At 46.7% G+C, this 26008-nt stretch overlaps 1 protein-coding gene across 1 annotated transcript in view; it reads right to left on the bottom strand.

Moving 5' to 3' along the window:
* LOC110500854 (fibroblast growth factor 11) overlaps positions 1 to 26008 on the bottom strand; it is a 137556-nt gene that overhangs the window by 64930 nt on the left and 46618 nt on the right. The window contains exon 3 of the mRNA XM_090214617.1: positions 1380 to 1490. Coding sequence (XP_090070743.1) covers positions 1380 to 1490 — 111 coding nt within the window. The remainder of the gene's footprint in view (positions 1 to 1379; positions 1491 to 26008) is intronic.

Below are 26008 nucleotides of genomic sequence, written 5' to 3'. Positions count from 1 at the left end.
CTTTCTATCTCCCTCTCTTTTTATCGCTCTTTACCTCTCTCTCTCTCTCTCTATACCTCTTTCCTCTCTCTCTTCACCCTTCCCTGCCTCCCTCTCCCTTCCTGCACTTTGCCTCTTCCTCTCCCCTAAGCCTGTTCCCCTTACAGAAAGCTCACAGTAACAGTAAGCCTGATGTAAGGCTTGATAGAGTTATAGTTGTTATGAAATATACCGTAACTCACACTCAAAAACACTTCACAGTTGTCCTCTAATCTCTGAACAAACTTTAATACCCCAACCGGGACCTGTTATGTTATGCAGTGATTTCCTCTGCTTACAGTTTCTATACTGTACCTACCTAAAAAAGTGTCCACACTGGCTAAAGTGTGAGAGCCCTGTACACATCTACAATATATTTAAGATTCACAGACTGTTATGCAATAACTTGTGTACAATAACTGTCTAGAAATACGTACTGTCTAAAGATTCTCACTGTGTCTATACATACTTTTATATTTCAATACAAACTGTGGAGAGAGACAGACAGACAGACAGACAGACAGACAGACAGACAGACAGACAGACAGACAGACAGACAGACAGACAGCAGGGTTATAGAGACAGACACAGAAAGACAGGGGTGAGACTTACAGAAGGACAGCAGGGTTATAGAGACAGACAGACAGACAGGTGTGAGACAGATCGACAGACAGCAGGGTTATACAGACAGACAGACAGACAGACAGGTGTGAGACAGATAGACAGACAGCAGGGTTATAGAGACAGACAAAAAGACAAGTGTGAGACAGATAGACAGACAGCAGGGTTATAGAGACAGACAAAAAGACAGGTGTGAGACAGATAGACAGACAGCAGGGTTATAGAGACAGACAGACAGACAGACAGACAGACAGACAGACAGACATACAGACAGCAGGGTTAGAGAGACAGACAGACACAGAAAGAAAGGTGTGAGACTTACAGACAGACAGCAGGGTTATAGAGACAGACACAGAAAGACAGGGGTGAGACTTACAGAAGGACAGCAGGGTTATAGAGACAGACAGACAGACAGGTGTGAGACAGATCGACAGACAGCAGGGTTATACAGACAGACAGACAGACAGACAGACAGACAGACAGACAGACAGACAGACAGGTGTGAGACAGATAGACAGACAGCAGGGTTATAGAGACAGACAAAAAGACAGGTGTGAGACAGATAGACAGACAGCAGGGTTATAGAGACAGACAAAAAGACAGGTGTGAGACAGATAGACAGACAGCAGGGTTATAGAGACAGACAGACAGACAGACAGGTGTGAGACAGATAGACAGACAGCAGAGTTATAGAGACAGACAGACAGACAGACAGGTGTGAGACAGATAGACAGACTTACAGAAGGAGCTGCTTTCGTCCTTTGTGCCGTCCATGGTGCCATCCGGAAGCATCTGGAGGTAGAAGCCATGCCGGTTGTAGAGTCTCGTGACAATGCCTTTCAGTTGGGGCTCTGCAGGGGGACAGGACAGGGTTAATTTGTGTCCTCATATTGCATGATAGTCAGTGATGTTTGCACTCAAACTCAGCATCTGGGAACAAACAACAGTAAAGGAAGATTCTACACTCTAATGTATTTTCTCCCAAATATATTACAACGTGATTTACACTGAAAGGCAGCATCTGTGTCCACAGTGGCCTTCTCTATTAAATGATTTTGTATTGTTTATCTAACCTTTATTTAACTAGGCAAGTCAGTTAAGAACAAATTCTTATTTACAATGATGGACTATTGATGAGACCTTGGTGCCTGCTTAAAAAGGGTCCGCGTCTACGATGAGGGGAGGTAGGGTGTGTGTGCCTGCCTACTGCCTAGCACGGAGAATGCTTCGTTAAAGATGAATAGCATGTGAGGCTGTGCTGCTCTGTTCACGATAAGGCAGAGGAGTGAGAGAGAGAGCTAGGAGGAGCGCTAAAGACAAAAACACAAACAAGAAAAACTCGACTGAGCTACTAAAAGTTTAATGACACGGGACCACGTCTTCCATCTACTGTGACGCTCCGTTTTGTTGTTTACAGAGTATGTTCTGAGGCAGAACAATTGTTTGTAGAGCTAACTGGGTTTTGTATCTCCAGATGAACAGAGTTTACCTGCTACATTTGCAGGCTCTTATTGTGTAGTAGCTTCTGGTTGACAGCAAGCGTGCTAGCTAATGCTACGGGACAACAGCAGTCGTTTACCCTTCCCCATAACCATGGCTGTAACTACATATGAGGACACTGGTCTGGGCCTCCGCAATTTTTTTCTGAGAATAAAAAATTAACCAGTCAAAAGATTGGACACACCTTCCTGGGGTTTTCTTTATTTTTGATATTGTACATTGTAGAATAATAGTGAAGACATCAACAATAAAAATAACACAATCATGTAGTAACCAAAAAAGTGTTAAACAAATCCAAATCTATTTTATATTTGAGATTCTTCAAAGTAGCCACCCATTGCCTTGATGACAACTTTGCACACTCTTGGCATTCTCTCAACCAGCTTCACCTGAAATGCTTTTCCAACAATCTTGAAGGAGTTCACACATATGCTGAGCACTTGCTGGCTGCTTTTCCTTCAATCTGCTGTCCAACTCATTCCAAACCGTCTCAATTGGGTTGAAGTCGGGTGATTGTGGAGGCCAGGTCAACTGATGCAGAAATCCATCACTCTCCTTCTAGGTCAAATATCCCTTACATAGCCTGGAGGTGTGTTCGGTCATTGTCCTGTTAAAAAATAAATGATAGTCCCAATAAGCCCAAACCAGATGGGATGGCATATCGCTGCAGAATGCTGTGGTAGCCATGCTGGCTAAGTGTGTCTTGATTTCTAAACAAATCACTGACAGGGTCACCAGCAAGCATCCCGGTGGGAACTACGCATGCAGAGATCATCCGTTCACCTACTCTGTGTCTCACGAAGACACAGCAGTTGGAACCAAACATCTCAAATTTGGACTCATCAGATCAAAGGACAGATTTCCGGTCTAATGTCCATTGCTTGTGTTTCTTGACCCAAGCAAGTCTCTTCTTATTATTGGTGTCCTTTAGTAGTGTTTTCTTTGCAGCAATTCGACCATAAAGGCCTGATTCACGCAGTCTCCTCTGAACAGTCGATGTTGAGATGTGTCTGTTACTTGAACTCCGTGAAGCATTTATTTGGGCTGCAATGTCTGAGGCTGGTAACTCTAATTAACTTATTCTCTGCAGCAGAGGTAACTCTGGGTCTTCCTTTCCTGTGGCGGTCCTCATGAGAGCCTGTTTCATCATAGCGCTAGATGGTTTTTGCGACTGCACTTGAAACTTTTATGAAATTATCCGTATTAACTGACCTTCGTGTCTTAAAGTAATGATGGACTGTCATTTTTCTTTGCTTATTTGAGCTGTTCTTGCAGTAATATGGACTTGGTCTTTTACCAAAAAGGGCTATCTTCTGTATACCACCCCTACCTTGTCACAACCCAACTGATTGGCTCAAACGCATTAAGAAGGAAAGAAATTCCACAAATAAACTTTTAACAAGGCACACCTGTTAATTGAAATGCATTCCAGGTCACTACCTCATGAAGCTGGTTGAGAGAATGTCAGTACTGTATATTTTGTACTCAATAAAGAAAATCAACTATGGTCAAAGTTGGGGCACCACGGAAAATCTTCAGACTATAAAGTTATACTTTTCCGAATATAACTCTTCAGATATTTTAATATTTGATCAATTAGTCTTCTATTAATGAATTATTATTTACCTCATGCCAGTCTCATTCTAAACGTTGTAAATTGTTGGGTTCTGCATGAACCCAGCCTAAACTATGAATCATCCATACACCAATTGGCTTAATAATTTATTTACTAAGTAACAGAAATGCATAAACTCACAGAAATGCATAAACAAACAAATATTGGTTACTAACAATGATCGGGAAGATCCCCTAGTGGGCTAAAGAGATATAACGGCTTGGTGCACAAAGGGAAGGGGGTGTGGAAGAGAGAGAGCGGGAAAGACAAAATGGATCACTACACACAGTGGATAATTGTATTCATTGAAATGCTAATCCTTTGCACATGAACGCTCGCTCATTCGGGAATAATTGCAATCAATATATTTACGCCATTGTGTAGTTGTTGTCTTCTCTGTTGGAATCGTTGGTCAGTTCATCAGAGAGTCTCTGGCTACTCATGGTGGCGACTCCTGATAGTATCTGTTGTAATGGAACCGTCAGGCGTCCATTGTTCTTAGAATAAATGTTTCAGCTGTTGTCGTTATTCGCTTCCGAGGTTTGCATAATTTCTAGCTAGTAATTAGTATCTAAGATTATTCTACTCTCATTCTTTAGGGATTGATAGTCTGAGTTTATTTCCAGCTGTGTAGCCAATGCTCCACGTGGTATGGTTAGGAATTCAACAACCATTGCAACCTTAGCTTACACTGAGGTTTTTGTGGTCTTAACTATTCGCAAACACAGCTCACGCTGTGGGTTTGCTTAGTCTTAAGAGGATTTTCTCAGGAGGGGCTTTTATTCGTAACAGTAGAAGAGGGCGGTTCCATGATGCCAGATCATGTCTGTGCTCACGGGGGCGTGGCCACTGACTAGTTACATTTTTACAGGGAATACAATTCTCTCAAAATTAAAGGTTAACATCACATACATCATTTCACAAATAGTTTCATCTTTACTCATTCATTTTATACAATAATTAGATGAAAACACCATAATTGAGAAATGTATACATTCAGAGATATAGTTGTGTGTGTTTCCTGTACTTCGTGAGGTCACCAAGTGAAACACACTCAACATAACTTAAGTGTCCACGGACCCTTCCCACATTCTCACAAGTGGACATAGTTTCATTTTCCCATTTGGGGGATTTAGGAGTTTGGCCACGTGAAATCCTTTGAGGCTGTAATTGCTGCCAAAAGTCCTTCAACAAAGCACTGAGTAAAGGGTCTGAATACTTATGTGAATGTGATATTTCAGTTTTAATTTTTTTAAAAAATTTGCAACAAATTCCAAAAACCTGTTTTTGCTTTTTCATTATGGGGTATTGTGTGTAGATTGAAGAGGAGAAGGGAAATTAAACCATTTAAGAATAAGGCTGTAATGTAACAAAATGTCTGAATACTTTCTGAACGCACTGTATCTATGTAGAGTTGAGCATTTTATGCAATTCATCATTACAACTGACTGAAGAGTTGCTGATGCTACATGTCAGTGTGAATCACTTCTCATATTTCCCCCTTTCAGGGGTATAACATCACAATTGCATATCTAATAGGCTATGTGCTTGTAGATTGACTGAATAAACATACAGCAGCCAAGGTGATAATGGCTAGGGTCATTTTTGCTTGTTGATTTCTGTTCTCCATACAACATATTTAAGTGTTTTAATTGTATCGAAATGCAGTAAACTTTCAAAAAGTTATTCCGGACCTCAGTAAAACTCAAACCCTGGTTACGGCCCTTCCTACAACAGAGAAAATCTTTCCCATAAGACCTCAAAAGAGCAGGGAAATAATATGTAACATCGTGTGTAGCTTCCTGTTGACAGCTAGCGTGCTAGCTAATGCTATGGGACAGCTGTGCTATTTAGAGAGAATCCTCCCCTTTCAACCTCCAAAGAGCAAGGAAATACACCTGGAATTATGTCGCCTGTTGAGAGCTACTGTAGCGTGCTAGCTAATGCTACAGGACAGCAGCAGTTGTTGTTTTCTCCCTCCACACAACAAAATCCTACAATTTAGAGCTCAAAAGAGCAGGGAACTACTGTATGACATGAAGTGTGTTGCATCTTATGTAGCATCCTAGCTAGCTAACACTGTGCTATACACTGAGTGTACAACACATTAAGTACAGCTGACCAGGTGAATCCAGGTGAAAGCTATGATCCCTTATTGATGTCACTTAAATCCACTTGAGTCAGTGTAGATGAAGGGGAAGAGACAGGTTAAAGAAGGATTTTTAAGCCTTGAGACAATTGAGACATGGCTTGTGTATGCCATTCAGAGGGTGAATGTTCTAACTGGTATAGGCCTATTTCTATTTTGCCCTGTTTATCAAAAGTGTTGGAAAAACTTCTCAATAATCAACTGACTGGCTTTCTTGATGTCTATAGTATTCTCTCTGGTATGCAATCTGATTTCCACTCAGGTTATAGATGTGTCACTGCAACCTTAAAGGTCCTCAATGATGTCACCATTTCCCTTGATTCTAAGCAATGTTGTGCTGCTGTTTTTATTGACTTAGCCAAAGCTTTTGATGGGGTAGACCATTCCATTCCAGTGGGCCAGAGTATTGGTGTCTCTGAGGGGTCTTTGGCCTGGTTTGCTAACTACCTCTCTCAAAGAGTGCAGTGTATAAAGTCAGAACATCTGCTGTCTCATCCACTGCCTGTCACCAAGGGTGTACCCCAAGGCTTGATCATAGGCCCCATGCTCTTCTCAATTTGCAACTCTCATCCATTTATATGCAGATGGTACAGTCTTATACTCAGCGGGCCCCTCCCCGGATTTTATGTTTAAACGCTCTACAACAAAGCTTTCTTATAGTGTCCAACAAGCTTTCTCTGCCCTTAACCTTGTTCTGAACACCTCCAAAACAAAGGTCATGTGGTTTGGTAAGAAGAATGCCCCTCTTCCCACAAGTGTTATTACTACCTCTGAGGGTTCAGAGCTTGAGGTAGTCACCTCATACAAGTATTTGGGAGTATGGCTAGACGGTACACTGTCCTTCTCTCAGCACATATCAAAGCTGTAGGCTAAAGTTAAATCTAGACTTAGTTTCGTCTATTGTAATCACTCCTCTTTCACCCCAGCTGCCAAACTAACTGTCACACCCTGACCATAGTTTACTTTGTATATTTCTATGTTGTGGTTGGTCAGGGTGTGATCTGAGTGGGCATTCTATGTTTCATGTCTAGTTTGTCTAGTTCTATGTTCGGCCTGATATGGTTCTCAATCAGAGGCAGGTGTTCGTCATTGTCTCTGATTGGGAACCATATTTAGGTAGCCTGGGTTTCACTGTGTGTTTGTGGGTGATTGTTCCTGTTTTTGTGTTTGCACCAGACAGGGCTGTTTTGAGTTCTCACGTTTCTTGTTTTTTCGTTAGTTTGTTCATGTATAGTGTCGTCAATAAATTACAATGAACAACCACCACGCTGCGCTTTGGTCCGCCTCTACTTCACAAGAAGAGAATCGTTACAGAATCACCCACCACAACAGGACCAAGCGGTGTGGTAATGGGCAAAGGAAAAAGCAGCAGCAGGAGCAGCGCGAGGAGGTATGGACATGGGAGGACGAATTAGACGGTAAAGGACCTTGGGCTCAGCCAGGAGAGTATCGCCGCCCCAAGGAAGAACGGGAGGCGGCGAAAGCGGAGAGGCGCTGGTATGAGGAGGCAGCGCGGCGTCGTGGATGGAAGCCCGGGAGTCAGCCCCAAAAAATTCTTGGGGGGGGGCTAACAGGGAGTATGGCTACGCCAGGTAGGAGACCTGAGCCAACTTCCTGTGGTTACCGGTGGGCTAGAGAGACCGGGCAGGCACCGTGTTATGCTGTGGAGCGCACGGTGTCCCCAGTGCGGGTGCACAGCCCGGTGCGGTACATTCCAGCTCCGCGTATCGGCCGGGCTAGAGTGGGCATCGAGCCAAGTGCCATGAAGCCGGCTCTACGCATCTGGTCTCCAGTGCGTCTCCTTGGGCCGGCTTACATGGCACCAGCCTTGCGCACGGTGTTCCCGGTTCGCCTGCATAGCCCAGTGCGGGCTATTCCACCTCGCTGCACTGGCAGGGCGACCGGGACCATTCAACCGGGTAAGGTTGGGCAGGCTCGGTGCTCAAGAGCTCCAGTGCGCCTGCACGGCCCGGTCTATCCGTCACCACCTCCACACCCCAGCCCTCCGGTGGCAGCTCCCCGTACCAGGCTGTCTCTCCGGCCCATCCGTCCAGAGCCTTCCTCCTCTCCAGCGCTGCCGGAGTCTCCCGCCTCTCCGGCGCTACCAGAGCCTTTCTCCTCTCCAGCGCTGCCGGAGCCTCCCGTCTGTCCGGCGCCTCTGCCGGAGCCTCCCGCCTGTCCGGCGCCTCTGCCGGAGCCTCCCGCCTGTCCGGCGCCTCTGCCGGAGCCTCCCGCCTGTCCGGCGCCTCTGCCGGAGCCTCCCGCCTGTCCGGCGCCTCTGCCGGAGCCTCCCGCCTGTCCGGCGCCTCTGCCGGAGCCTCCCGCCTGTCCGGCGCCTCTGCCGGAGCCTCCCGCCTGTCCGGCGCCGCTGCCGGAGCCTCCCGCCTGTCCGGCGCCTCTGCCGGAGCCTCCCGCCTGTCCGGCGCCTCTGCCGGAGCCTCCCGCCTGTCCGGCGCCATCGGAGCTTCCCGTCTGCCCAACGCCGCCAGCGCCGCCCGTCTGCCCAGCGCCGCCAGCGCCGCCCGTCTGCCCAGCGCCGCCAGCGCCGCCCGTCTGCCCAGCGCCGCCAGCGCCGCCCGTCTGCCCAGCGCCGCCAGCGCCGCCCGTCTGCCCAGCGCCGCCAGCGCCGCCCGTCTGCCAGGAGCCGCCAATGCCGCCCGTCTGCCAGGTGCCGCCCGTCTGCCAGGTGCCGCCCGTCTGCCAGGGGCCGCCAGTGCCGCCAGTCAGCCAGGGGCCGCCAGTGCCGCCAGTCAGCCCAGCGCCAGCGCCGCCAGTCAACCAGGGGCCGCCAGTCAGCCAGGGGCCGCCAGTCAGCCAGGGGCCGCCAGTGCCGCCAGTCAGCCAGGGGCCGCTAGAGCCCCTCCGCCCGGAGCAGCTGTCCCTCTGTCCCGAGCAGCTGTCCCTCTGTCCCGAGCAGCTGTCCCTCTGTCCCGAGCAGCTGTCCCTCTGTCCCGAGCTGTCTCTTAGGAGGGTCACCTATCTAGGGACGCTAAGGAGGTGGACAAAGACTATTATGGAGTGGGGTCCACGTCCAGCGCCAGAGCCGCCTCCGCGGACAGATGCCCACCCAGACCCTCCCCTATAGGTTCAGGTTTTGCGGCCGGAGTCCGCACCTTGGGGGGGGGGGGTACTGTCACACCCTGACCATAGTTTACTTTGTATATTTCTATGTTGTGGTTGGTCAGGGTGTGATCTGAGTGGGCATTCTATGTTTCATGTCTAGTTTGTCTAGTTCTATGTTCGGCCTGATATGGTTCTCAATCAGAGGCAGGTGTTCGTCATTGTCTCTGATTGGGAACCATATTTAGGTAGCCTGGGTTTCACTGTGTGTTTGTGGGTGATTGTTCCTGTTTTTGTGTTTGCACCAGACAGGGCTGTTTTGAGTTCTCACGTTTCTTGTTTTTTCGTTAGTTTGTTCATGTATAGTGTCGTCAATAAATTACAATGAACAACCACCACGCTGCGCTTTGGTCCGCCTCTACTTCACAAGAAGAGAATCGTTACACTAACCCTGATTAGGATGACCATCCTACCCATGCTAGATTATGGAGACGTAATTTAGAGATTGGCAGGTAAGGGTGCTCTCAAGCGGCTCGATGTTCTTTGCCATTCGGCCATCAGATTTGCCACCAATGCTCCTTATAGGACACATCACTGCACTCTATACTCTTCTGTAAACTGGTCATCTCTGTATACCCGTCGCAAGACCCACTGGTTGATGTTTATTTATAAAACCCTCTTAGGCCTCACTCCCCCCTATCTGAGATATCTACTTCAGCCCTCATCCTCCACATACAACACCCATTCTGCCAGTCACATTCTGGTGCGGAGCTCAATATTATACACAACAGAGATAATCCTTTACTTTAGACCTCCGAAGAGCAGGGAAATACTGTATGACAGGGAATGTCAAAATAGTTAAGCGCCGCAATCAAGATTTAAGGAACGACATTCAAATATCCATGAGGATACACTATTAGGAAAAAGGGTTCCAAAAGGGTTCTTCGGCTGTCCCCAAAGGACTAACCTTTTTGCTTCCAAGTAACAACAAAAAGATCACATGGGTGGTCAAACATCAGACAAACAGGGTCTGAGTTCGACAACTTGGTTGTAATCTGTAATCTCCATTCTGGACTGGAGTATTCTTCACTCTTCAAAAAAAATGTTGTAGTAACATCACACACGCATACACAGACACAAAAACACACAAAAACACACACAAACACACTCACACTCCCCCTCCAGTCAAGGTTAAAAGCAGCAGTATCCGCTGTGAGTGGTGTGGAGGAGGGGGATCATGTCAATTAGACTGGGCTGTGTTCAGCAGGACGTCTGGGGGTTCTGGAGAGGGCAGGTGCGAGCCGAGGAGAGCTTCCCCCTCCTGAGTGCCTCCTGCCAGGGCTGGACAAGCTGTTAGACGAACCCTCCCTTGTTCTGTATGCTAAACACTGCAGCGGCACTACCACTCTACACCATCTCACATGCACACACAGACAGTCCCACCCAGCTCATCCCAAGCCCCAGCCATCACCGGCACCTGATAGAGAGAGCCATCGATCCAGGGTTAGGGCTCTCAGTGCTGTACAGGACATTTTTTCTATTCGGGTTGTGAAGCAAGAGGTAAGAAGACAAACCAAGTGGACACTAGACTTGTCAGTCCCAATATTCCCCTGTGACTCCCATCTAACTTGACCCATTCCCATTGGTTTCTTTGTCATGTCGGAGGGCTGTGTGTAGGATCTGAGAGTTCTGATATGGATGTGTGTGTGCAAGTTCTGAGATGGACATATGAGTGTTGGCAGGCCTCATCCCAGAGAATGGCATTGAGGGACACATCTTAAGGAATGGGGTTGGCAGGGGGCAGAGGGGTGAAGCAGACATGCCAAAGACTGGAGCCGTCACACACAGAGAGATGCCCACAGTGGGACCTCACTCTATTTTTTCCGTTTACATTTGAGTCATTTAGCAGACTCTGTTACCCAGAGCGACTTACAGTAGTGAGTGCATACACTTTCATACTGGTCCCCTGTGAGAATCAAACCCACAACACTAGCATTGCAAGCTAGCATATGCTCTACCAACAGAGCCACACGGGACCTCACTGGCAATGTTTCTCCCTCTTTCTTTCTCTCTACTCTCCATCTCTTCCTTCTAGCCTCCTGTCTTTCCCTCTCTCTCTCTCTCTCTCTCTCTCTCTCTCTCTCTCTCTCTCTCTCTCTGTCTCTGTCTCTCTCTCTCTCTCTCTCTCTCTCTCTCTCTGGATCATTCTCAGTAACGCCATATACACAACCGTTCAAAGGATTGGGGTCACTTAGAAATGTCCCTGTTTTCCATGAAAACATACATGAAATGAGTTACAAAATTAATAGGAAGGTTATAAATAATGATTTGTAATTGAAATAATAATTGTGTCCTTCACAACAGCTCAATAGGGTTGAGATCTGGTGACTGTGTTGGCCACTCCATTATAGACAGAATACCAGCTGACTGCTTCTTCCCTAAAAAGGGAAGAGGTAGGAGGAAGGAGGAAATTGTCTCCAATTAAGCGCCGTCCACAGGGTATGGCATGGCGTTACCAAGTGATAGCCTTCCTTCTTCAAGATCCCTTTTACCCTGTACAAATCTCCCACTTTACCACCACCAAAGCACCCCCAGACCATCACATTTCCTCCACCATGCTTGACAGATGGCGTCAAGCACTCCTCCAGCATTTTTTCATTTTTTCTGCGTCTCACGAATGTTCTTCTTCTGTGATCCAAACACCTCAAACTTAGATTCGTCTGTCCTTTTTTCCAATCTTCCTCTGTCCAGTATCTGTGTTCTTTTGCTCATCTTAATCTTTTATTTTTATTGGCCAGTCTGAGATATGGCTTTTTCTTTGCAACTCTGCTTAGAAGACCAGCATCCTGGAGTCACATCTTCACTGTTGACAATGAGACTGGTGTTTTGTGGGTACTATTTAATGAAGCTGCCAGTTGAGGACTTGTGAGGCATCTGTTTCTCAAACTAGACACTCTAATGTACTTGTCCTGAGTTGTGCACCGGGGCCTCCCACTCCTCTTTCTATTCTGGTTAGAGACACTTTTCAGTTTCTTGGCAGTTTCTAGCATGGAATAGCCTTCATTTCTCAGAACAAGAATAGACTGACGAGTTTCTTTATTTCTGGCCATTTTGAGCCTGTAATCGAACCCACAAATGCTGATGCTCCAGATACTCAATTAGTCTAAAGAATGCCAGTTTTATTGCTTCTTTAATCAGAACTACAGTTTTCAACTGTGCTAACATAATTGCAAAAAGGGTTTTCTAATGATCAATTAGCCTTTTAAAATTATATACTTGGATGAGCTAACACAACGTGCCATTGGAACACAGGAGTGATAGTTGCTGATAATGGGCCTCTGTACGCCTACAGTATGTAGATATTCCATTAAAAATCTGCCGTTTCCAGCTACAATAGTCATTTACAACATTAACAATGTCTACACTGTATTTATGATCAATTTGATGTTATTTTAATGGACATAAAATATTATTTTCTTTCAAAAACAAAAAAAATCCTAAGTGACCCCAAACTTTGAATGGTAGTGTACATCAACCAATCAGCAGGGGATACCAAGTCATTACTTTTCTCTGCTGAAAGAGAGAGGGGAGAAAGAGGGAAAGAGTGAGAGAGGGTACATTTTAAAAAGGAAGCAAGAAAGTGGGAGTAAGAGGAAAGAGAGAGAGGGTAGAAAGAGATACACAATATATACAAAAGTATGTGGAGACCCCTTCAAAATAGTGGATTCGGCTATTTCAGCCACACCCGTTGCTGACAGGTGTATAAAATCGAGCCCACAGCCATGCAATCTCCATAGACAAACATTGGCAGTAGAATGGCCTTACTGAAAAGCTCAGTGACTTTCAACATGGCATCATCACAGGATGCCACCTTTCCAACAAGTCAGTTTGTCAAATTTCTGCTCTGCTAGAGCTGCCCCAGTCAACTGTCAGTGCTGTTATTGTGAAGTGGAAAAGCCTAGGAGCAACAACGGCTCCTAGGCCACACAAGCTCACAGAACGGGACCACCGAGTGCTGAAGTGCGTAAAAATCGTGTGTCCTCAGTTGCAACACTCACTACCGAGTTCCAAACTGCCACTGGAAGCAACGTCAGGACAAGAACCTTTCGTCGGGGCCTTCATGAAATGAGTTTTCATGGCCGAGCAGCCGCACACAAGCCTAAGATCACCATGCGCAATGCCAAGCGTCGGCTGAAGTGGCTGAACAACAGCTCAATAATGTTGAGATCCAGTGACAGTGCTGGCCACTCCATTATAGACAGAATACCAGCTGACTGCTTCTTGCTGCAGGAAGGAGGAAATTGGCTCCAATTAAGCACCGTCCAATCTGGCAGTCTGACAGATGGATCTGGGTTTGGCGGATGCCAGGAGAACGCTACCTGCCCGAATGCATAGTGCCAACCGTAAAGATTGGTGGAAGAGGAATAATGGTCTGGGGCTGTTTTTCATGTTTCGGGCTAGGCCCCTTAGTTTCAGTGAAAGGAAATCTTAACGCTACAGCCTACAATGACATTCTAGACGATGCTGCGCTTCCAACTTTGTGGCAACAGTTTAGGGAATGCCCTTTCCTGTTTCAGTATGACAATGCCCCCAGGTACAAATCGAGATCCATACAGAAATTGCTTGTCGAGATCGATGTGGAAGAACTTGACTGGCCTGCACAGAGCCCTGACCTCAACCCCTTTGAACACCTTTGGGATGAATTGGAAGGCCGACTGCGAGCCAGGCCTAATCGCCCAACATCAGTGCCCGACCTCACTAATATTCCTGTGGCTGAATGGAAGCAAGTCGCCGCAGCAATGTTCCAACATCTAGTGGAATGCCTTCCCAGAAGAGTGGAGGCTGTTCTAGCAGCAAAGGGGGGGACCAACTCCATATGAATGCCCATGATTTTGGAATGAGATGTTCGACGAGCAGGTGTCGACATACTTTTGGTCATGTAGTGTATGCTCAGTATGAGTGCTGAATCTAGGATCAGTTTAGCCTTTTAAGACAAAGCTAAAGAGAGAAGTAAGAGGAAGAGAAGGAAGTGTGGGAGAGAAAGAGAGAAACAAAAGGAAGAGAGCGAGAGTAGAGAGTAAGAAGAAGAGATAAGGAGGGAGGGGTGTGTGGGAATAGCGTGGCTGCAGTGTAACGCAGAATGACACTGTTATTTCATTAGGAGAGATTCACACTAAATAAAAGAGGAGGGCTCGTCACGCCCAACGTCAATAAAGCACTGAGGCGAGACCGTGCTTAAGCAAATCAGTCTGTCTGTCTTCTGAGACACACTGGAGGGTGAGACGGTGCTGTTCCGTATACTGGTCAAATAACTCAAATAACTCAAATTGCAATAGTTTGGCATAGATTCCGGATTCCTTCTCCTCTCTTGTTAAGCCAGTCGCCGTGTTACCCCTTACTGCAGCTAATATTGTCTTTGCTCCCTCAATCACAACTTACGGCTTTTAAGACACCCACCCACATTGGTTTTTACTACACTCTTTACTACATGGCTTTCCCTTTTTGGTTCCCGGTAGAACCCTTTTGGCTTCCATGTAGAACCAACCCGGTGGAATGGGTTTTATCTGAAACCAAAAGCGTTCTCTTATGGGGACAATAGAAAAACCCTTTTAGCATTTTGTTTCTAAGGGTGTAGAGTCGTGGCCAAAAGTTTTGAGAATGACAAAAAAATTAATTTCCACAAAGTTTGCTGCTTCAGTATCTTTAGATATTTTTGTCAGATGTTACTATGGAATACTGAAGTATAATTACAAGCATTTCATAAATGTCAAAGGCTTTTATTGACAATTACATGAAGTTGAGAGTCAAAGAGTCAATATTTGCGGTGTTGACCCTTCTTTTTCAAGACCTCCGCAATCCGCCCTGGCATGCTGTCAATTATCTTCTGGCCCATTCTTGCATAATCAATGCTTGGAGTTTGTCAGAAATTGTGGGTTTTTGTTTGGCCATCCTCCTCTTGAGGATTGACCGCAAGTTCTCAATGGGATTAAGGTCTGGGGAGTTTCCTGGCCATGGACCCAAAATATCGATGTTTTGTTCCCCGAGCCACTTAGTTATCACTTTTGCCTTATGGCAAGGTGCTCCATCATCCTGGATGGTTGTTAGAAGTTGCTCTCGGGAGAATGTGTTGGTACCATTCTTTATTCATAGCTGTGTTCTTAGGCCGTCTGCCCAGCGCCGCCAGCGCCGCCCGTCTGCCCAGCGCCGCCAGCGCCGCCCGTCTGCCAGGAGCCGCCAATGCCGCCCGTCTGCCAGGTGCCGCCCGTCTGCCAGGTGCCGCCCGTCTGCCAGGGGCCGCCAGTGCCGCCAGTCAGCCAGGGGCCGCCAGTGCCGCCAGTCAGCCCAGCGCCAGCGCCGCCAGTCAACCAGGGGCCGCCAGTCAGCCAGGGGCCGCCAGTCAGCCAGGGGCCGCCAGTGCCGCCAGTCAGCCAGGGGCCGCTAGAGCCCCTCCGCCCGGAGCAGCTGTCCCTCTGTCCCGAGCAGCTGTCCCTCTGTCCCGAGCAGCTGTCCCTCTGTCCCGAGCAGCTGTCCCTCTGTCCCGAGCTGTCTCTTAGGAGGGTCACCTATCTAGGGACGCTAAGGAGGTGGACAAAGACTATTATGGAGTGGGGTCCACGTCCAGCGCCAGAGCCGCCTCCGCGGACAGATGCCCACCCAGACCCTCCCCTATAGGTTCAGGTTTTGCGGCCGGAGTCCGCACCTTGGGGGGGGGGGGTACTGTCACACCCTGACCATAGTTTACTTTGTATATTTCTATGTTGTGGTTGGTCAGGGTGTGATCTGAGTGGGCATTCTATGTTTCATGTCTAGTTTGTCTAGTTCTATGTTCGGCCTGATATGGTTCTCAATCAGAGGCAGGTGTTCGTCATTGTCTCTGATTGGGAACCATATTTAGGTAGCCTGGGTTTCACTGTGTGTTTGTGGGTGATTGTTCCTGTTTTTGTGTTTGCACCAGACAGGGCTGTTTTGAGTTCTCACGTTTCTTGTTTTTTCGTTAGTTTGTTCATGTATAGTGTCGTCAATAAATTACAATGAACAACCACCACGCTGCGCTTTGGTCCGCCTCTACTTCACAAGAAGAGAATCGTTACACTAACCCTGATTAGGATGACCATCCTACCCATGCTAGATTATGGAGACGTAATTTAGAGATTGGCAGGTAAGGGTGCTCTCAAGCGGCTCGATGTTCTTTGCCATTCGGCCATCAGATTTGCCACCAATGCTCCTTATAGGACACATCACTGCACTCTATACTCTTCTGTAAACTGGTCATCTCTGTATACCCGTCGCAAGACCCACTGGTTGATGTTTATTTATAAAACCCTCTTAGGCCTCACTCCCCCCTATCTGAGATATCTACTTCAGCCCTCATCCTCCACATACAACACCCATTCTGCCAGTCACATTCTGGTGCGGAGCTCAATATTATACACAACAGAGATAATCCTTTACTTTAGACCTCCGAAGAGCAGGGAAATACTGTATGACAGGGAATGTCAAAATAGTTAAGCGCCGCAATCAAGATTTAAGGAACGACATTCAAATATCCATGAGGATACACTATTAGGAAAAAGGGTTCCAAAAGGGTTCTTCGGCTGTCCCCAAAGGACTAACCTTTTTGCTTCCAAGTAACAACAAAAAGATCACATGGGTGGTCAAACATCAGACAAACAGGGTCTGAGTTCGACAACTTGGTTGTAATCTGTAATCTCCATTCTGGACTGGAGTATTCTTCACTCTTCAAAAAAAATGTTGTAGTAACATCACACACGCATACACAGACACAAAAACACACAAAAACACACACAAACACACTCACACTCCCCCTCCAGTCAAGGTTAAAAGCAGCAGTATCCGCTGTGAGTGGTGTGGAGGAGGGGGATCATGTCAATTAGACTGGGCTGTGTTCAGCAGGACGTCTGGGGGTTCTGGAGAGGGCAGGTGCGAGCCGAGGAGAGCTTCCCCCTCCTGAGTGCCTCCTGCCAGGGCTGGACAAGCTGTTAGACGAACCCTCCCTTGTTCTGTATGCTAAACACTGCAGCGGCACTACCACTCTACACCATCTCACATGCACACACAGACAGTCCCACCCAGCTCATCCCAAGCCCCAGCCATCACCGGCACCTGATAGAGAGAGCCATCGATCCAGGGTTAGGGCTCTCAGTGCTGTACAGGACATTTTTTCTATTCGGGTTGTGAAGCAAGAGGTAAGAAGACAAACCAAGTGGACACTAGACTTGTCAGTCCCAATATTCCCCTGTGACTCCCATCTAACTTGACCCATTCCCATTGGTTTCTTTGTCATGTCGGAGGGCTGTGTGTAGGATCTGAGAGTTCTGATATGGATGTGTGTGTGCAAGTTCTGAGATGGACATATGAGTGTTGGCAGGCCTCATCCCAGAGAATGGCATTGAGGGACACATCTTAAGGAATGGGGTTGGCAGGGGGCAGAGGGGTGAAGCAGACATGCCAAAGACTGGAGCCGTCACACACAGAGAGATGCCCACAGTGGGACCTCACTCTATTTTTTCCGTTTACATTTGAGTCATTTAGCAGACTCTGTTACCCAGAGCGACTTACAGTAGTGAGTGCATACACTTTCATACTGGTCCCCTGTGAGAATCAAACCCACAACACTAGCATTGCAAGCTAGCATATGCTCTACCAACAGAGCCACACGGGACCTCACTGGCAATGTTTCTCCCTCTTTCTTTCTCTCTACTCTCCATCTCTTCCTTCTAGCCTCCTGTCTTTCCCTCTCTCTCTCTCTCTCTCTCTCTCTCTCTCTCTCTCTCTCTCTCTCTCTCTCTGTCTCTGTCTCTGTCTCTGTCTCTGTCTCTGTCTCTCTCTCTCTCTCTCTCTCTCTCTCTCTCTCTCTCTCTCTCTCTCTCTCTCTCTCTCTCTCTGGATCATTCTCAGTAACGCCATATACACAACCGTTCAAAGGATTGGGGTCACTTAGAAATGTCCCTGTTTTCCATGAAAACATACATGAAATGAGTTACAAAATTAATAGGAAGGTTATAAATAATGATTTGTAATTGAAATAATAATTGTGTCCTTCACAACAGCTCAATAGGGTTGAGATCTGGTGACTGTGTTGGCCACTCCATTATAGACAGAATACCAGCTGACTGCTTCTTCCCTAAAAAGGGAAGAGGTAGGAGGAAGGAGGAAATTGTCTCCAATTAAGCGCCGTCCACAGGGTATGGCATGGCGTTACCAAGTGATAGCCTTCCTTCTTCAAGATCCCTTTTACCCTGTACAAATCTCCCACTTTACCACCACCAAAGCACCCCCAGACCATCACATTTCCTCCACCATGCTTGACAGATGGCGTCAAGCACTCCTCCAGCATTTTTTCATTTTTTCTGCGTCTCACGAATGTTCTTCTTCTGTGATCCAAACACCTCAAACTTAGATTCGTCTGTCCTTTTTTCCAATCTTCCTCTGTCCAGTATCTGTGTTCTTTTGCTCATCTTAATCTTTTATTTTTATTGGCCAGTCTGAGATATGGCTTTTTCTTTGCAACTCTGCTTAGAAGACCAGCATCCTGGAGTCACATCTTCACTGTTGACAATGAGACTGGTGTTTTGTGGGTACTATTTAATGAAGCTGCCAGTTGAGGACTTGTGAGGCATCTGTTTCTCAAACTAGACACTCTAATGTACTTGTCCTGAGTTGTGCACCGGGGCCTCCCACTCCTCTTTCTATTCTGGTTAGAGACACTTTTCAGTTTCTTGGCAGTTTCTAGCATGGAATAGCCTTCATTTCTCAGAACAAGAATAGACTGACGAGTTTCTTTATTTCTGGCCATTTTGAGCCTGTAATCGAACCCACAAATGCTGATGCTCCAGATACTCAATTAGTCTAAAGAATGCCAGTTTTATTGCTTCTTTAATCAGAACTACAGTTTTCAACTGTGCTAACATAATTGCAAAAAGGGTTTTCTAATGATCAATTAGCCTTTTAAAATTATATACTTGGATGAGCTAACACAACGTGCCATTGGAACACAGGAGTGATAGTTGCTGATAATGGGCCTCTGTACGCCTACAGTATGTAGATATTCCATTAAAAATCTGCCGTTTCCAGCTACAATAGTCATTTACAACATTAACAATGTCTACACTGTATTTATGATCAATTTGATGTTATTTTAATGGACATAAAATATTATTTTCTTTCAAAAACAAAAAAAATCCTAAGTGACCCCAAACTTTGAATGGTAGTGTACATCAACCAATCAGCAGGGGATACCAAGTCATTACTTTTCTCTGCTGAAAGAGAGAGGGGAGAAAGAGGGAAAGAGTGAGAGAGGGTACATTTTAAAAAGGAAGCAAGAAAGTGGGAGTAAGAGGAAAGAGAGAGAGGGTAGAAAGAGATACACAATATATACAAAAGTATGTGGAGACCCCTTCAAAATAGTGGATTCGGCTATTTCAGCCACACCCGTTGCTGACAGGTGTATAAAATCGAGCCCACAGCCATGCAATCTCCATAGACAAACATTGGCAGTAGAATGGCCTTACTGAAAAGCTCAGTGACTTTCAACATGGCATCATCACAGGATGCCACCTTTCCAACAAGTCAGTTTGTCAAATTTCTGCTCTGCTAGAGCTGCCCCAGTCAACTGTCAGTGCTGTTATTGTGAAGTGGAAAAGCCTAGGAGCAACAACGGCTCCTAGGCCACACAAGCTCACAGAACGGGACCACCGAGTGCTGAAGTGCGTAAAAATCGTGTGTCCTCAGTTGCAACACTCACTACCGAGTTCCAAACTGCCACTGGAAGCAACGTCAGGACAAGAACCTTTCGTCGGGGCCTTCATGAAATGAGTTTTCATGGCCGAGCAGCCGCACACAAGCCTAAGATCACCATGCGCAATGCCAAGCGTCGGCTGAAGTGGCTGAACAACAGCTCAATAATGTTGAGATCCAGTGACAGTGCTGGCCACTCCATTATAGACAGAATACCAGCTGACTGCTTCTTGCTGCAGGAAGGAGGAAATTGGCTCCAATTAAGCACCGTCCAATCTGGCAGTCTGACAGATGGATCTGGGTTTGGCGGATGCCAGGAGAACGCTACCTGCCCGAATGCATAGTGCCAACCGTAAAGATTGGTGGAAGAGGAATAATGGTCTGGGGCTGTTTTTCATGTTTCGGGCTAGGCCCCTTAGTTTCAGTGAAAGGAAATCTTAACGCTACAGCCTACAATGACATTCTAGACGATGCTGCGCTTCCAACTTTGTGGCAACAGTTTAGGGAATGCCCTTTCCTGTTTCAGTATGACAATGCCCCCAGGTACAAATCGAGATCCATACAGAAATTGCTTGTCGAGATCGATGTGGAAGAACTTGACTGGCCTGCACAGAGCCCTGACCTCAACCCCTTTGAACACCTTTGGGATGAATTGGAAGGCCGACTGCGAGCCAGGCCTAATCGCCCAACATCAGTGCCCGACCTCACTAATATTCCTGTGGCTGAATGGAAGCAAGTCGCCGCAGCAATGTTCCAACATCTAGTGGAATGCCTTCCCAGAAGAGTGGAGGCTGTTCTAGCAGCAAAGGGGGGGACCAACTCCATATGAATGCCCATGATTTTGGAATGAGATGTTCGACGAGCAGGTGTCGACATACTTTTGGTCATGTAGTGTATGCTCAGTATGAGTGCTGAATCTAGGATCAGTTTAGCCTTTTAAGACAAAGCTAAAGAGAGAAGTAAGAGGAAGAGAAGGAAGTGTGGGAGAGAAAGAGAGAAACAAAAGGAAGAGAGCGAGAGTAGAGAGTAAGAAGAAGAGATAAGGAGGGAGGGGTGTGTGGGAATAGCGTGGCTGCAGTGTAACGCAGAATGACACTGTTATTTCATTAGGAGAGATTCACACTAAATAAAAGAGGAGGGCTCGTCACGCCCAACGTCAATAAAGCACTGAGGCGAGACCGTGCTTAAGCAAATCAGTCTGTCTGTCTTCTGAGACACACTGGAGGGTGAGACGGTGCTGTTCCGTATACTGGTCAAATAACTAAAATAACTCAAATTGCAATAGTTTGGCATAGATTCCGGATTCCTTCTCCTCTCTTGTTAAGCCAGTCGCCGTGTTACCCCTTACTGCAGCTAATATTGTCTTTGCTCCCTCAATCACAACTTACGGCTTTTAAGACACCCACCCACATTGGTTTTTACTACACTCTTTACTACATGGCTTTCCCTTTTTGGTTCCCGGTAGAACCCTTTTGGCTTCCATGTAGAACCAACCCGGTGGAATGGGTTTTATCTGAAACCAAAAGCGTTCTCTTATGGGGACAATAGAAAAACCCTTTTAGCATTTTGTTTCTAAGGGTGTAGAGTCGTGGCCAAAAGTTTTGAGAATGACAAAAAAATTAATTTCCACAAAGTTTGCTGCTTCAGTATCTTTAGATATTTTTGTCAGATGTTACTATGGAATACTGAAGTATAATTACAAGCATTTCATAAATGTCAAAGGCTTTTATTGACAATTACATGAAGTTGAGAGTCAAAGAGTCAATATTTGCGGTGTTGACCCTTCTTTTTCAAGACCTCCGCAATCCGCCCTGGCATGCTGTCAATTATCTTCTGGCCCATTCTTGCATAATCAATGCTTGGAGTTTGTCAGAAATTGTGGGTTTTTGTTTGGCCATCCTCCTCTTGAGGATTGACCGCAAGTTCTCAATGGGATTAAGGTCTGGGGAGTTTCCTGGCCATGGACCCAAAATATCGATGTTTTGTTCCCCGAGCCACTTAGTTATCACTTTTGCCTTATGGCAAGGTGCTCCATCATCCTGGATGGTTGTTAGAAGTTGCTCTCGGGAGAATGTGTTGGTACCATTCTTTATTCATAGCTGTGTTCTTAGGCAAAATTGTGAGTGAGCCCACTCCCTTGGCTGAGTAGCAACCCAACACATGAATGGTCTCAGGATGCTTTACTGTTGGCATGACACAGAACTGATGGTAGCGCTCACCTTGTCTTCTCTGGACAAGATTTTTTCCGGATGCCCCAAACAATCGGAAAGTGGATACATCATCTAAAATTACTTTACCCCAGTCCTCAGCAGTCCAATCCCCTTTGCAGAATATCAGTCTGTCCCTGATGTTTTTCCTGGAGAAAAGCTGCTTCTTTGCTGTCCTTCGTGACAACAGGCCATCCTCCAAAAGTATTTGCCTCACTGTGCATGTAGATGCACTCACACCTGCCTGCTGCCATTCCTGAGCAAGCTCTGTACTGGTGGTGCCCCGATCCCGCAGCTGAATCAACTTTAGGAGACAGTCCTGGCGATTGCTGGACTTTCTTGGGCGCCCTGAAGCCTTCTTCACAACAATTGAACCGCTCTTCTTGAAGTTCTTAATGATCCGGTAAATGGTTGATTTAGGTGCAATCTTACTGGCAACAATATCCTTGCCTGTGAAGCCCTTTTTGTGCAAAGCAATGATGACGGCACGTGTTTCCTTGCAGGTAATCATGGTTGACAGAGGATGAACAATGATTCCAGGCACCACCCTCCTTTTGAAGCTTCCAGTCTGTTATTCAAACTCAATCAGCATGACAGAGTGATCTCCATCCTTGTCCTCGTCAACACTGTGTTAACGAGAGAATCACTGACATGATGTCAGCTGGTCCTTTTGTGGCAGGACTGAAATGCAGTGAAAATGTTTTTGGGGGATTCAGTTAATTTGCATGGCAAAGAGGGACTTTGCAATGAATTGCAATTCATCTGATCACTCTTCATAACATTCTGGAGTATATGCAAATTGCCATCATACAAAATGAGGTTGCAGATTAAAAATTAATATCTGTGTCATTCTCAAAACTTTTGGCCACGACTGTAGCGTTAATATTTCACATTGAACCATTTATTGCATCCATGGCAAATCACCTGGACTGAAGGTACCCAATTAATAATAATAATAATAAGAAGAAGACTAATATAATAATAATAGTATTAGTAATAACACTAAAGAAAAAGCTACCGCTTCTTTACCTACACACAACTGTGGCTGTGTCCCAAATGGAACCCTATGCCCTATGCGGTTCACTACTTTTGACCAAAGCCCTATGAGTCCTGGTCAAAGGCAGTGCACTACAAAGGGAGCAGGGTGCCATTTTGGGATGTAGCAGGCATGTCTACTGTACCAAAAGCTGCTGTCGGTGAAGCTGCAACATCTCCCATCGCTGTTCCTGTCACGCCCAATAACAAAACTCTAGAGAGCAGTTAGAGCGTTCGAGAGAAATACATACACACGCGCCCGCACACACACACACACACACACACACACACACACACACACACACACACACACACACACACACAGGAGGCATAAAAAGCTAGGTGTATCTTCCATCACATTTTCACATATTCATATTCACGATAGGTCTGCATTTAAATTGCATCAAATGACCATGGCTGCTCTTGGTGGCCCTGTGTGAGTAAGAGTAATGGGGAGGGAGGCAGGGAGAGCCCACTTCCTAATGGGCGTATTTAGTGGGACCATCAATCATATCTGGCTGTGAAAGACTTCCTCATCATTCATCTAGAGATGGGCGTGGTGACACTTTAAAACAAACTATTTTCTCCCCGCTGCTCTGACTCTGCAGCCCGCCCAACGCCCGCTTTTAGGGAAATCGATAATGATAATTAATGAAAGTGATTTATTCGGTGTTGATAAATGAATGGTCGTGGAGCTTATTGGACATCTATTAACGTGTTAGGAAAGGTTAGTGATAAGAAGAGGAAAAAGCAACCAGGTCCAATGGAATGGAGCCCTGTCACGACGTACAACAGCTCCAACCCTTGCTGTCACTTAGACCACTAAGTAAGTTACAATGGCTCACCAACTGGGACAGTATTTCTCTCCTGACATTGCATTGGCTGAAGAGAGATGACAGCCAGCCAATGAAGACGGTACACATCTCTTGGGATGTGCCCTAAATGGCACTGTAATCACATATAGTGCAGTTAGGAAATAGGCTGCCATAGGAGGTAGATATGTACATTTATGGATGCAGATTTGGTCAATGGCAGGCCTGAGAAATGGGCAAAAATGGACAGAAAGGGAGGGAAAAATGTGTGAGTAGGAGATAAAGTGGATATTTGTCAGCGGTCTCAGTCTAATTCCAGAATGTCTGTCTCTATATCCAGAGAGACTAGATACATACAATGAAGGCAGAGAGGCTAAGACACAAAGCCATACATCACATTTATCTCCCATCTACTTCCTGAAAGACAGTCACACACACAGGACACTTATACACAGAACACACACGCACACACAGATATTCACTCATACACATGCGCACAGATGCACACACACAGACACATGCACACACACGACACACACACACCCCGCTGAGAGGTCAGAGTGAAGGAGGGGAGTTGAGGATTAATTAAAGAGCGACTAATGAGCAGTTTGTCTGTAAAGCTTAATGATTTGTAGCTTAACGGACAGCAGAATGATTAAGACCGAGATAGAGATAGAGGGAGCCAGAGAAAGGAGAAGGGGGGGAAAGAAAAGCAGCTGTCAGAGAAATGAGTGAGCGATGGGCTAACGAGGAAGAGATAAGAGGGAGGATGAAGGGGAATATTGATATGGAAGAGAGAGAGGAAGAAAAATGAGGGAAAAGAAGGGAGGGAGAAAAGAGAGGGGAAAGAAGAGAGGCAGGGAGGAAGGGAGGGAGAAAAGAGAGGGGAAAGAAGGGAGGCAGGGAGGGAGGGAGGGAGGGAGGAAGGGAGGGAGGGAGAAAAGAGAGGGGAAAGAAGGGAGGCAGGGAGGGAGGGAGGAAGGGAGGGAGGGAGAAAAGAGAGGGGAAAGAAGGGAGGCAGGGAGGAAGGGAGGGAGGGAGGGAGAAAAGAGAGGAGAAAGAAGGGAGGCAGGGAGGGAGGGAGGAAGGGAGGGAGGGAGAAAAGAGAGGGGAAAGAAGGGAGGCAGGGAGGGAGGGAGGAAGGGAGGGAGGGAGAAAAGAGAGGGGAAAGAAGGGAGGCAGGGAGGAAGGGAGGGAGGGAGGGAGAAAAGAGAGGAGAAAGAAGGGAGGGAGGAAGGGAGGGAGGGAGAAAAGAGAGGGGAAAGAAGGGAGGGAGGGATAAAAGAGAGGGGAAAGGAGGGAGGGAGGGAGGGAGGCATGACAATGCTATAGAAGAGGAAAGTTTCCCTTGGGGGCTGTCATGTTCAGAGGAGAAAATAGGAAGAGTGAGAAAGGCAGACCGACCGACAGACAGACCGACAGACCGACAGACCGACAGACAGACAGACAGGCAGACAGACAGACAGACGGACAGGCGGGCAGACAGACGGGTAGAGTGACAGGCAAACCGACAGACAGACAGATGGATAGAGTTAAAGAGAGAGAGGGAAGGGAGAGCAAGATGGAGAGAAAGCGTGAAGGAGAGAGCCATTGCGGAGGTTTCCCAAGCCGAGCCGTTAGTGATGTTAATGACGTTAACGATTAGACCCACAATGCTCTGGTGTCTGGCCTCCACCCAACACCTGATAGAACAGGGAGGAGCGGAGAGAGGGAACAAGATAAAGAAAAGAGAGCGGTGAGGAGGGAGGGGAGAGGGAGGGGGAAGAGAGAAAAGGAAGGGAGGGAGTGGAGAGGAAAGGAAAGGAGAGAGAACGTGGGAAAAGAGAGAGGGGTGGAAGGAGGAGGAGAGAATGAGCGAGAGAGAAAAGGGAGAGGAAGGGAGAGGGTGAGCGAGAACGAGAGAGAAGAAAGAAAAATGAAAAGCGGGGCGGAGTCAGCGAAGGAGTGGGGGAAAAAATCAATCTAGCTTGAACTCTTGTGTTGCAACTGAAAGACGAGGAACCCTACTCGTCTTTCAGCTTTTTAAATGGTTTAACACCAATACATTTAACAGGAAAGTGATCCAACGTGGTAATATTAAAGTGGTATGACCTATGGACAGATACATTCTGTATATTCTCTGAAGTGCCGTTAGAGGCCGATACTAGCACAATAATCTGCCTGAAACCTCTGTCCCATCGCTCTCAGGGTGACAGTTACTGATTGGCATCATTCTACAGTGTGACTCACTATT

The sequence above is a fragment of the Oncorhynchus mykiss genome, chromosome 21 (assembly GCF_057628025.1).
Source record: "Oncorhynchus mykiss isolate SJ-2025 chromosome 21, ASM5762802v1, whole genome shotgun sequence".
NCBI lineage: Eukaryota > Metazoa > Chordata > Actinopteri > Salmoniformes > Salmonidae > Oncorhynchus > Oncorhynchus mykiss.
The sequence above is the reverse complement of the archived record's forward strand: the minus strand, read 5'-3'. Positions and strand labels throughout refer to the sequence as shown.